This window comes from Centroberyx affinis, unplaced genomic scaffold, assembly GCF_046629955.1.
Source record: "Centroberyx affinis isolate AG114_WGS23_722 - 3 ecotype Tasmania unplaced genomic scaffold, CSIRO-AGI_Caff_v1 ptg001598l_1, whole genome shotgun sequence".
Classification (NCBI taxonomy): Eukaryota; Metazoa; Chordata; class Actinopteri; order Beryciformes; family Berycidae; genus Centroberyx; species Centroberyx affinis.
In genome coordinates, this window is record NW_027280044.1 from 69,247 (window position 1) to 82,786 (window position 13,540).

General features: G+C 41.1%; 1 protein-coding gene across 1 annotated transcript; it reads right to left on the reverse strand.

Annotated features, from left to right (window-relative positions):
- Nucleotides 1-908: 908 nt before the first annotated feature.
- Nucleotides 909-10,934, reverse strand: LOC139651125 (sterol O-acyltransferase 1-like). Its single transcript, XM_071527976.1, has 15 exons — nucleotides 10,784-10,934; nucleotides 8,975-9,033; nucleotides 7,135-7,283; nucleotides 6,837-6,896; nucleotides 6,602-6,709; nucleotides 6,134-6,413; nucleotides 5,859-5,937; nucleotides 5,572-5,656; nucleotides 5,404-5,449; nucleotides 5,141-5,270; nucleotides 4,863-4,960; nucleotides 4,646-4,744; nucleotides 4,204-4,339; nucleotides 3,820-3,965; nucleotides 909-3,034 (listed from the first exon to the last, which is right to left on the reverse strand). Exons 1-15 carry the CDS (start codon nucleotides 10,932-10,934, stop codon nucleotides 2,963-2,965), a joined length of 1,698 nt encoding a protein of 565 aa, XP_071384077.1. The 3' UTR covers nucleotides 909-2,962.
- Between the last annotated feature and the right edge of the window lie 2,606 nt (nucleotides 10,935-13,540).

The following is a 13,540-nucleotide window of genomic DNA, read 5'->3' on the forward strand; positions in this document are numbered from 1 at the left end:
GAAAGGGTCCCAGAGGGTCCTTAGAAACATGCAAAATAGCTTAGAACTTCAGTAAGACTGTTATCTCATTCATTATAAGTTAGCACAATGTGAGACTGTGGAAGAATGACTGCTTCAATTACAGGTTTCAGAAATGGATGGGGGGTCCTTTACATGAAAAAGACTATGGGACTCTTGTTCTACAGACACCCAAGCAACCAGTAGCTGAAATGAAAGAGCATTACTAAGACGACAGATGTGAAATGAATATATAAGATGTTAAGTGAATTTATATTATAAGGGAGCTGCATGGGCATACCCTAACACAATACTTTTATATTTTAGGACACTATGCGAATATCACAACTGTATAAGTCCCCTAGGAATATTATAGATAGGCTGTTGAAAACACCATAAAGCATGATAAGATCACCATTAACTCACTATCAAGGACCATAGAAGTCCCTATAGGAATATTATAGTGATTTTTTGTTAGATATGTTAATATTGGGGAATTTAAATTACAGGGAGCTGGATGGGAATAGATTATTAGCGCTTCATTGTCATTTATCCAAGAAAAAACCCTGCAAACTACCTCTCGGGCACACAACAGAGTCAAAGTTGTTGAGATGTAAAATAGAATAGGGGTTCTATCTGAATTTGTGCAAAATGACTCTTAACAAACAATATTTCACTGGAATAAACACCATTATCAACATACAACACTATAATAAAGGTGTACAATAGAGGCAAAGGGAACACATTTCATTTTTTTTTATTCTCAGTAGTTCATACTTTGGTGTCTGTCTCTGTAGAATTGATCAGAGACACACTATTTGTCTACATCCCCAAACAGAACAACATATAAATTCTTAAAATTAATTTGTCAACTGAAACAATATCGAAGACCATAAAAAACAGAACGTTCATACAGTGAGTGAAACACTGCTACCCAAAATAAACATCTTACCAAACAAAACAGCATTTCAGCAACCTGACTCTCGTCAACACTATAAATATTCTGCTTTTTTAATCATACCTCAAGGGCATAAAGCAAGATAAAACATCATATGTGGACAGTTCTCAAAACAATACAAGCAATGACAGTCCTGAAAATGTCAACAAACCACTGTAGCTCAATCTCACTAACAATTCTGGTACCACTCTAATACCTCTACTGCTATTTGTACACAATTATAAAAAAGAAAATTGCTGGTATGTCTGTCAATAGTAATTTTGTAGGACTTCAGGGAAGCATCTCTTGCCCATTGGCCAGAAGACAGCCAAGTTGAGCGAAGGAAGGATTAAAACTAAAACCTTTAATACAGTGCCACCTTGTGGTTGCACAGCTCTTAGAAGTGCAGAGTAGTTCATTGCTGGTTTTTAATTTGTTTTGTGCGTCTCATTCTACTCGAGCATAAAAAACTGTTCACTTGCATGGAAATCTCACTGAATTGGCAACATTAGTTGTGCAATGAATGATTTTGTAATTTCTTACAAAAACAAAGTAACACAATTGTGTAAACATACATTATTTCAAACCCATAACAACTTGTAAGTACATATACTGTATCAAGTTCCTCATACAATCGGCTAGAAATTGAAATGTCTGTTCTGTGTAAATCTATCCATATATGATTAAAAAAACCACCATCTTACTTAGTATACACAGTATCTGACAAAGCGACATACTGTAGATCTTAATGCTAATCAAGTATCTCGTCTCACTGTTTAGTAACATTTAAGCAGCCAGCTGCAACAGTTACAGTAGTAGTCGTACTAGATTTCTACCAACCCAACATGCAGCTGAAATTACTGTCACACATACAGAACTTTCAACATTGCTCATGAATAAAATGTACATAATTTAGTTTCACAAGAAACTTTTCCCTCTGCGAGACTGGATGTGTTCAAGTCAGCTCAACGGAAAAAAAAAACAAGGGTCATCAAGAATACATTCAGCAGTCACACAATATATTAACTCCATAGAGTAGCATTCGAATCTCCATTCTTTTGAATCATTTCTTACTTCAAAGCTAATTTGCTCATGATTTTCTATCCCAACATGTGGCTTGACATAGCCGGGGATAGACAGAAAAAATAGGATTAAATCTGATTAAGTAACTAACCAAGTTCCCAGGGAAACATTAACTGAGTTCATGTGCACCACAACGGTCTGACAAAAAGGTCTCAATGCCTGAAACATCACATTCTCAGTTTTTCCATAAAATGACTTCCCAAATATGTCAGAGTATTGAGTGCCGCCTTCATTGTCTGCTTCAGAAAAGCCAGCATTGCAATGTTGAAGTTACAACACAGCAGCCACTACAGAGCCAAGGCTCCCTGAAGATTTACACAGTAAAACAAACAGTGGCTGTTTGGCAGGTTCCTTGACTCCTATTAGCAGTGAATATAAATAACATCGAACATCTTTCCAAACAATGTGTCCTTAGAACAATTAGAGTAGGAATTGCTAATTTGGTTAAATATAAATCATTACTGCATATGTGAGAGAAGAGTATAATGTAAGTGTTTGCATTCAGCTGCCATATCATGATTATCATCTTGGCACAGAGTAGTTTCACAGAGTTGATCAAGGCAAAAGGAATGGGAATACATCTGAAAAATAAATAATACATAAAAAAAACAGTTCACATTTTGTTTTATGTGAACTTGTAATTTTGTAAAGGGGTTGTCTTTAACAACATAAAACAAACAAAACAAAAGATAAGTAAGGCATCATTGTGAATTTTCTGTCAGAGAGAGGGACACCAGATACTTATCAGACTTTCTCCATACATTGATAAATAAACTCAGTCATGTCATTAGGAATTGACGTCAGTGCAATAAAACAAAATGGAACATAAAAGAATAAACGTCATGACAGTAATAGAAAGGCTGGTCCCCTCCCCTCTCTCTCTCTCCACTTCCTGATCAGTGATGGTCTTTGATGTCAGCAGTCCATTAAGGAGGTCACAGCCTATCAGAGAGCATCACCAGGCTTCTGGAGGTGACAGCTCCAGGAGCGAGGCTTCAGCAACTCTATGAAAGAAGGCTGAAACGAAAAACACCATCATATTAAGCTGAATTTCTGTCTAACCATAAAGGCTAAGTTTGGCTATTTTGGACTTATATATAATTTGTCTTTTACATGCCTGTAGTACTTGGACCCACAGACAATATTGACTCCTGAGTCAGCTAGGCCTCTTGCTGCCAACGAGTCCAAACAGGGTATGAAAAAATATCTCCAAAAAAGCCATTTGTTGGCTCCACAGGGGCGTTGAGAGTAAACTGAAAAGTTGCAGTAGTAAATAAATTAAAATTAGCTCTGATTTCATGACACAATTCCATCATTACACACACTTTCAGTAATCAGGAAATCACAGAACTATTTTTCTCTGCTGCAGCACAGACTGTTGTGGGGTGAAAGTGCGTTACTGGTGGCGTGATCTAGTTTTGCGGACAGTGTGCGGACTGCTTTCCAGGGCTGTGGATATAAATACGTCGGTTGGTTGCCATATCGTTTTCACAGACTGGCTTTTTTGGAGATATATTGACATTTGGGCTCATTGTTAGCAGCAACAGGCTAGCAACGGACCTCACCGTTTGAACTGACAGCTGACTTGGAAGCCAATATTGTCTGCAGGTCCAATTACTACAAGTATGTAAGAGGAGGATCATATATATATAGATCCAAAATCACCAAACGTATTCATTAAGCTCAGCAAAGCAAAAACAACTGAATTTCAGCTGAATTATAGCCATGGGTATAAAACATACTGAACGTGTTTTGAGTGCAGCATGTCAGCAGGTTGCACTGGGCAATGCTCTAGACTTTACCTCCTTCAGGGGGCAGTAGCGCTGGGCATACCACTCCTGGGAGTACAGACAGATAATGACCCCCTGACCCAGGAAGAGGGATGTCCACATGATTATGTTCCAGATGGGACCTTTCCTCTGGTCATGGAGGATGAAGTTAAACATCACTGTGAGGAGATGAAGAAGGGAGAAAAGGGTGGAGGCATAATGAAAAGATAATGTCAGAGAGAGTCACATAAATTGACCAAATTTTTGTGTGAGTCTTTTCAGTTGGTTTAACTAAATTTGACACCAAGTTTAGGATAGAATGATATATTGAGAATCTAACATGTTTGACATTGTCCTGCCAAATTAATGTATCTTTAGAGAGCGGTAAAGAGTGGTGTGTAATGTCTTTCCCCTTACTTCCAAAGCACATAAAGAGGCAGAAGAGGACGGGATAGAAGAAGCCAAAGCAGATTGCTAGAATGTACTCATGGACCACCGCAGACACCGTAAACACAAACAACATGGCTGCCACTCTGAAACGCTTCCGGGACATCTGGAACGATGACAGGAGAGAGAACGGACAAGTCAAAACACCAGTGGATGGGAGGCAGCTCATAGATGAACATAAGCCCATGATAACGCATCAATGCGTTTTCAAATCAGTGATAAACTTATGTAAAATGTGTTAAGGACATTTTGAAATGGTGTTTCATACTGAGGATATAATTTGTGCAAGCATTAATAAATAAAATAAAAATCAACATCAATATGGTAGAGCAGAACGTTGCTGCTGTGGTTTTAACTATGTGGTTTTCAACTATGATAGCGTATATATTGCATCATTAGCAAAACCACTCACCCACAGGAAGTCCCGGTACACATAGTAGTACAGCCAGTCATGGACCACTACATTCCAAGTGCGATAATAATTGGCAAAAGAGGTTGAATTCCACCAGTCCTGTGATGTGGAATCAAAATTAATTGCGTCAAGTGTAAAATACATCAAGAAACTAATTAAAATTTTGTCGTAGTAGATGACTAAAAGTGACTCTGCAGAATTTCTCTAAGTAAAGTACCTTGTAAAACATCCTATCAGCAAAACAAAGCATCTCAGCAAATGCATTGAGCCAACAGTGGAGGAAGGCAAAGAATGCCAGGAAGAGAACCAACACTCCTACATAGGAGAGAAAAAGAAAGGCAACTTGTCATGAAAATGCAGTAGATAACACATATTTCTGCACCTCTCATCTCCCTGTATGAATACATGAAATTGAAAAGAATGAGCGAAGTGAAGGGGTGTATGCAAAGTTTATCTGTTGTAAAGGTCATCCTGGGATCTACTGGCTGGACCTACCTGGCAGGATGGAGTTGAAGACACAGAGGACCATGGCCCTCAGGTCGAACAGCTGCAGACTGATGCTGCGGAACTGAGGGATGCACAGCCGCACAAACACGTAATAGGCATAAAACAGACAGCCTAGTACCTAGGGGTGAGGAAGGTGGGAGAGGGAGAGAAATTATCAGTCATGAAACTGGGCCGATATCTTTTTCCTGCACTCTTCAGCAACCAATGCCTATAAAAACAGGTTAGGTCTGTTATTAAACAAAAGTTGGTACCTGAAGTAACTTTGTGGCCACATAACCCCATCTGATCACTGGGTTCCTGCATGAAGTGAGAAACAAGGTTTTATCCATCACATGGGCTGCAAGAAGACAGTGCTCTGTGTTCAGTTATCAGAGGACATCAACAGTGCCAGTGGAAAAATAATGAAAGGCTCATTTTACCTGGGATATTTGTCTCTGTAGATGAGAGTGGGTGCAAACAAGAAGTAGAGATACTGAGAAATCTGAGGGACAACCGGACCGGGACCTGGAGATAACAGGAGAGATTCCTTATTAATCAACGGACAAAGAGAGAGAAAAGGGGAGTGATCAGGGGGAGAAAGCCAGTAGCTATGACAGAGGAAGAAATTGTGCCAAACGGCAAATACAGAACGCATGAAACACACACAGAAACAAAACTAAGTCAAAGAGAGAGAGAGAGAATGTGTTGTAGTTGGCAGGTTACATACTGGTCTTGTCTTTAGCCCAGGCCAGGACTCTTGGAACATTCTCCCTGACATAGGAGTGGGCTTTCATCATCAGACGCACCTGGAATCAGACACAGGATCAAAACTGACACGGGCGCCTATTAGAGACCATTACAAGTTCGACCACAGTCTCTACTCAAGTACCAACGCTGATCTCCCATCCATTTGCCTTTATGTCAAAGTGTAAGACCTGTGAACCTAGATCAGCTTTCTAACTGTGAATGATCAAACCAGACCCAGCTATACTGGTCAGCTACCTGTTCCAGTATGATGATGAAGCAGGATGCAGGTGGCATGCTGTTGCTGACCACCATGTAGGTAGGCAGGAATCCCAGGCCCAGAGCTTGGTAGAGCAAGAACACTGAGCCAAACATCAGGCTCCACAGCTTGGGGTGACTGACAGACTGGCTCTGCGACCACAGCTGGAACAGGGTGTAGGGAACCAGCAACGCAGACAGGAACATGCAGATCCACGTGCACACCACCAGGGGGAACTGTCCGAACGCATAGACCAGCAGGTCAAAGTCCAGCACCAGTCTGAAGCAGAGGGAATCAAGACAGACAGTAGAGATGAGAAACTTGAAGCCTCTGCTCAAGACATCTTTCATTGTTTTTATGTTCCAGCCCTCAGACCAAGTTCAGAGACATCAGTGTTAGACAATGCATTCCTTCAACAGAAATCCAAGGTGTATTTCATAGCATGCCAGCCAAGGTTTATATATTACCTGCCTTCGTCAATGAAATCTACCACCAGCGTGCTGAGGATGAAGAGAATGAGCAGGGCGATGAACATGTGGTAGATGGTCCTGATGTGATTCACCTCAAACAGCTCACTGTGGAAAAATAGGCAGGTGAGATGAGACATACAAGTATATGTCAAACAGCAGAGATCTCAGTGGTTCATACTTCAGTCACATGCAGTTACATTTACATTTCATTTACATCCAAGTGTCAACTTACTCTAAGAGGGACCTGCGATTGACAAACTGCTTGCCCTGGCCCTGGGGTGGCCGAAAATGCCTGAAGGGAAACAGAGTGACAACGGTGACCAACAAGTCTGATTTGTTGGAGGGGAAGGGTGAGCAGGACCAAGAGAGGAATAGGAAATCATTGTCCTGATGTGGTAAAACCCCATATATCTGGTACTCATGCAAGTTAAAACAAAATTCAAGAAATATGTGCAGATACTATTTGACCCACATCCGGTGGGTCAAAACAGCATGTGAGTTGATAGGCTAAAGAAGGGGAAAGGCAATACCTGAGTTTGCTCCTCTCCTTGTCTGACAGTGGGGGTGAGAAGACAGCAGGTACAGGAGCGGGCTCCAGGCTGGCCGACTCCTCAACCAGACTGTCCACGAACTCACTGACCTGGCTATCAAACTGACGCATCAGGTCACTCTTCAGGTGCTGAGCAATGGCAAGAGACAGAACAGGTTATCATTGCAACTGCAAATATTATAACAAACACACATTGTGTACACTTCCACAGCGCATTTGTGGCAATGACATATAGTTATTTCTGAATACATGAAGGGGATTGTAGGAGTTGTGTGAAGATTTGGTGTTAAGGTGTGAAGATTCATCATTACAATTACATTTCACATTGCTTTTTATTATTAGACACTACTTAATAAAAGACGTTGAGGAGAAAATGATTTTCTTAAGTGCTATCGAAGTGCCCTACAGCAAGCCACTGACTGAACCCCTACCTGCTCAGTCAGTGAGCAGCGTCCAAATTTCCACAAAGTGGAAGTGTATTTTTTTGAAATGCTGCATGGTTGTAGTATTCACTGGTTCATCAGCTCTGTAAATCAAATAATGCCAGCGAATAATGCAAATCAAATAAAAGAGAGTGAACAGTGAGAATTCTTTCAAGCCAATAGGAGCTCTAAATTAGCATGATGATGGCACAGTATCTGTATCATTTATCACTGTATCATTTTATAACATTGTGGTGACAGAGTATCGACTGGGATTCAAACCCACTTGATGATGATATCCATCCAACAGACCCGGGAGGTTATTGGGCTTCTTTTGTAAACAACTGTTAATTCACCGTTTTGAGATTGCTGAAGGCCTCATAAGAAATTTTCTTAACTTTGTCTCATGCTCCACAGGGACAAACCATGATTAATTTATTTTCAAACATGTATTCATTTTCTGATGAATAAACTGTTGTATTCCTTCCTTAAGGCATAACAGCAACTGCAAAACAAGTGAAAGCCAGTTCCACAGAAATTGATCTCACCTCTGATCAAAAGGAACTGATCACTTTCTCATTCATTCTACAATTTCTATTCCTGTTGGCCTCTTAGTCACCTTGGGTGTATTGGATTTACCTTGGTAAACAAACAATGTCTGGTTAACAATGACTAATAAGAGAGAAGCCTATAGTTATCCATCTCATATCTGGTTTTTAACTGGCCTATAGCACATTCTGGCATAGCATCTTCATAAACAATCCATAAAGTCTCCTGTGAGAACTTTGTCAGGAGAGCAATGTAGGCTAGATGAGAGATCACTGCATCATCCTGGCAATATTTCTGTTTATTAGTTCCTTTTCCTAATGTTGGAATAATAACAGGATTTGAAAAGAGTTGGGCCAAATCAGATTGCTAGGGTTTAATGATAAGATTAGAGCTCACACAGGATTAAGAGAGATTGAATCAGTCTAGCAGGGATTTGGCTCCACAGTGGATATCTCGAACAATGTCTGTTTGAATAAATCAGCCAAACTGTTTTAACAAGTAAATAAACCTAACAATTGAACCAACTGGACTTTGGGATTACTCATAATTTAATCAAAGCCTTAACACATTATTCTATGAGACGAGGTTACAGTATATGGTAATGTCTGTTCTAAAAATAGCAATAGTCCCTAAAATAAAACAAAGCTGCATCTCTGACACTGGAGGTGTGCTGTAGATCTGAGCTAAATGACTGGTTGTTGGCAGGATAGTAAAACAACCCTGGTGGAAAGCCTTGAGCAGTTATTGGGTTATTCATGTTTTTTCCTTTAACAGGGAAAAGGAGGTTGTGGTAGAGGCCCATTCTAACATGCAGGAGAAGCCTTTTCCAAACCAAAATCATTGACTAACCTCTGCTTTCCTTTTCAGTTGTAGTTTTTTGCTGATCATATGCTCCACTTCAATTTTTCCTGAAATTGAAAAGAGAATACAAAACACATAGCATACAGTGAGGTAAGACTCATATCAACCAGTTGCCCTGTAAGAGGCAGATTGCTATATCAAAATGAAGCTGACAGTCCTTTGGACACACCCAAACTGACAACAGAGCCAGCTGAGTTGCCAGGTTACCCCGTCTTAAAAGAACCTTGACCTGTACTCACTGACTCACATTAAATCAAATATTTAGATAATGACCAACAGATAACCTGCAACAGGGGCATTGGATGAGAAGGCATGTGAAAAGAAATCCCAATCTTCTTCATGCAGAATTAAAAGTCCCTTTTATTAAGGGATATAAACAACATTCCATTTTATTGATTTTGAAACACTTGACAGTTTGTCAGTTGTGGTGTCATTCAAGAGTAAAGGTCAGGGGAATAGCAGGAACCATTGTGTCATGTATGAGTCATATCACAATGGTCTCTAGATCCAATGTCGCAAAACTAAAAAAAAAGTCAAACCTCAGACCCAAGACAGTGTCTGGGAAGTAGAAATTAGTGGTTGTTGTTGTACTGACTAGCTAAGTAACTTTGACCGATTGCCTTTAAGGTTATCTCCGTTTATTCCAAGCAGTACAATTGCAATCAGTCATATTCTTGGTAGCCCTCTTTCTTTTAGGCCTGACGGTTGTCTGACGACGATGTGACAAAATACCTTGTAAAGATCTCATGATTGGAGACTTGGGCAATCCTTGTGACATGACTGACCTCTGATTATATGGGTTATGGTGGAAGTGATTCATTTTGAAGTTCACAAGAAATGCGGTGCTGTAACAATTCCAACTGAAGGGTATACGGTTACTAAACCAAAGGTCAAAATGTACTGAATGGCCAAGATGCTTCATGAACAAATTATAACATTTGCATCAAACTCTCAAAAGTATTTAACATCTTTTGGATCCGGTGAATCATATGGGTGATTTTGTTTCGTTTTAAAACAGCAATAATGCACATGACCACCAAAATAAAAGTTACAAAATATTTTAATGCCTTCAGATCAAGCCAGATCAAGGCAACCAATAAATTACACAACCAGATGAGCGTAACGTATTTTCAATAGGGTTCACTTTAGGTTCCTACCGCATTTTGGTACAACCCCACATTAAGTTACTGACTTTATTCACACCTACAGTGCTCTACCCATCCAGCAACATATCAATGAACTCTTACATCTAACCTGGGCCAAACAGTATAACAAAAACAACTGTCTTAGACAAGTAGCTTATTAACTTATACATTTTATTAGCTAACAGTACATTTTATTTTCAAGTTCTACACCTTTGCTTCTTAGCTGCAAAGGTGTGGGAGTTTAAAGCTTCTCATCTAAACTGACAGATGGGTCATGTCGCCCCATGAGACACATCAGTCCAATGTTTCACTGTCATCATCAGTTCCAATGATCAGTTAACTTACCACTGTTTCCTGTCTGTTAAGTGAGCAGTCATTATCTACCCTGGTTAACCATACAAACCATACTCGAGTTCATAGTACAACACATGATCTCATGTCCTTGGCCATGTCAGCTATGTAGAGTGATAACTAATGGGATAATTACTAACTTTTCATAAAGGGGAGAGATGAGGAGGCAAAGTATTGTTTTCCATCAATGTCCTCTGAAAATCTACACTCAAAATGCACCTTGCATCTCATAATTTGCATTAACAAAAAGGGGGATACCTTCCCTTGCCCCCTGCTGATGAGGGAGTTCAGTCTCTCTCACCATTGCTGGTTATGTGGTTGTCTCCATTGCCTTGCTGATCCTCTCCTGGACTACTGTCCCCAACAATAGAGCTATTTAGGTCGGGGAAGATGGGCATCTTAGGGAGAGCTCGGGTACGGGACCGGAGGCCACTGTCATCTTCACTATCCATCCTGAAGAAAGAGGACGAAAAGTTATGTTTGAGAAAGAGGAAATAGTGATACACTTACCGAAATCAGTTCCTTCACAGCACTGTGTTGAGGATACAGGCAAATAAGCAGGCTAACGCTAGCCAATACATCGCTCCTCACGCCACCTCACATGGATAAAGAATGCCAGGGATTTTGAGTATCCCACCAGACAAAGCAAGCCCAGTCCACAATACGATCAGTCTCGCATGATACAGACACGTAGCAAATAGCTAGCTCACGACAGCTGATTTTAAATGGTCAGTGTGACAGCCAGTGGCCAATTAGTAAGCTAAACAGCTGACAAGTTGTGCTAAATAACCGCCTGGTTTAGTGGTGAACATAAGCAGTGCTGTCTCTGATAGTAGCTCATGCCTGGTAACGTTAGCCTGGGTAAAAGCCTGTCAAATTAGCCAACTTGTTGAGGTTATCTGTCGTTAGCTAGCGAACAGGTTGAGAGAAATGTTGGCTGGCACTGTCTGACATAAAAATGTTTTGCGATGTCCTCGATACTTACTCGTTTCACCGGCCTGTCCCCCCTGTGCAGTCGATGTCCAACGTGCCAAATATCTATTTCGGCAGTCTAACTTCCTTTATCACAACAATCTGAGCTGCCCACCTTCTCACTGAGTAAATACTGAAGTGATGATGATGATGAACGAGCGGCTGATGCTGATTGGCCAAAAGTCTCTCCTCCTTTTACGTCACACCGGCGCCCTCATGCCGCTCTTGTGGCAAAGATCTGAGGAAGACTTGTCTTGTAGGTAATGCATCTAAAATCTTTCAATAGGCTATTTAAAATTCCTGCTTGCTTAAAGACATATTCTTAAAATTATTTTGCCAATGCACTCTTTTTTCAACGCAATGCATGTTCAAATAATCCAAAAACATGTTTTTTAATAGATTACATCCTGCCCTCTAAGTAAGACGTGATAGCTATGGTGAATCATGTTGTTAAACAATTTGAATGGGTCTTTTGAGTTGAGTGTGGCGAATTCAGTTAACTGCAGAGACACAAGGATACATTTGTGAACATTTTCAACAAACACATATCTTCTGCATGTCATTCCATGTGAGAGCAGATCATAACCACAGATTTGCTTCCTATCTGTGATGCATATGGTCAGGGGCACAAAACGGCCACACATGACGTGTGTGGAAAATAATGTTGTTAGTATATTTCATTCTTCCTAACCGCCAGAGGCAGTGTTTAACACTAATATAGTCTTAAACAAGCTAGGTCCAGAATGTCAAGCGTGACCACTGATGACGCAGGGCACAATGTCTACATAACTTTATGTCTCTGTGATCAGGAAATCTGTTTCCTGAAAGTTTCAGTATGTTCAGTTGGGTAGGTATAGTCTAGCTACAAAAGTAGCTGTAGCTAGTTGCTTGTATCCTCAAAACCTGCTATTGGTTGGAGCCTTGTTTTCCATCTTCCAGAGGCGGCAACCAGCTTTTTGTTTCTCTTCCTCTGCCCACCTTTCCTCACACTGGTGCTCCCGCTGGCTTCATAGTCCAGACACAGAGCTAATTGGATTGCTGCGATGGCACACCTCAGGTCAGTATTTCCCTCTGTCTTGTTTGATACTCGCCACTCAGGGAGGGAACTGCTCCTGGTCCGCCATACCTAGCCTTAAATGCTATTAGGCCTAGTTAGTCGATGTCCACTCACGCTCAGGTGGCCTCGCTCCGAGTCGGCTAACTTTGGCTACCTTTCCTGTTAGCTAGGCTTACTTTTCCATTTTGCTCTCAGTCCCCCTCACCTACAGTGGTTGGCTACCTATACTTTGAGTGTCTTTGCTAGTTGGTTGTTAGCTGAGCTGGCTAGGCTAGCTATTCACCTGGTTTCCTAGGCTAACTTCTCGCTCATTCAGCTCCACACAGCTGCCTGTTGGAGCGTGCTCACTGGGTGCACTGGGTGCTCCCACTCTTTGTCGCTCCATGTTTCAGCATTTTGGCGCTGGCTAGCTAGCGCGCTGTCTGTGGTTCTGAGCATCTGAGACAGACTCTCACAGATGTTGCCTGTATGAAGACTTACAGCTTGCCTTAAAGGTTACTCCTTGAGGGCCATTGGGCTAGCTGAAGTCGAAGCTCTTCTGCTAGAGAGTGATCCAGCCTGTTCCCTGAAGCACAGCTCAGGGGGCCCCTGATAAGAAACCCTGGGACGACACTCACACGGTGACATTGCTCTCTGCTGAACTGATAAAGGAGATTCTTCTTGCCGCCCAGCATGGCAGTGCTGAGCCCAGTCACCCCGCACCTGTAGCCCCTGGGACATCTCCCCCAAACAGGAGGATGGCACGCTGTCCACAGCCGCCTTGTGCTCTCAGTTCACATTCCTAACGATGATTATGGCTAGTCATCACAGAGGAAAGAACAAAAATCTACATTATTGCCTAAAATGTAAATTGTAACTAAATTCAGCATTGACTGCACAGTTATGCTTGTATAAGTCAAACAGATGCACATGGCTCGATTTCATCCCACATGTTGAAAATGATCTTTTTATTTTAATAGTGCTGTACATCATGCCATTGATGACAAGGAGACAGAATGGGTTGACTTGCAGTAAAAAACTTTTCAAGTT

Coding starts and splice junctions, on each gene's coding strand:
- LOC139651125 (XM_071527976.1), bottom strand. CDS start 10,934: ATGGATAGTGAAGATGACAGTGGCCTCCGGTCCCGTACCCGAGCTCTC. Junction 5,938..6,133: donor TCATCATCATACTGGAACAG/GTAGCTGACCAG, acceptor GTCTGATTCCAG/GTGCGTCTGATGATGAAAGC. Junction 5,657..5,858: donor CTGGGCTAAAGACAAGACCA/GTATGTAACCTG, acceptor TGTTATCTCCAG/GTCCCGGTCCGGTTGTCCCT.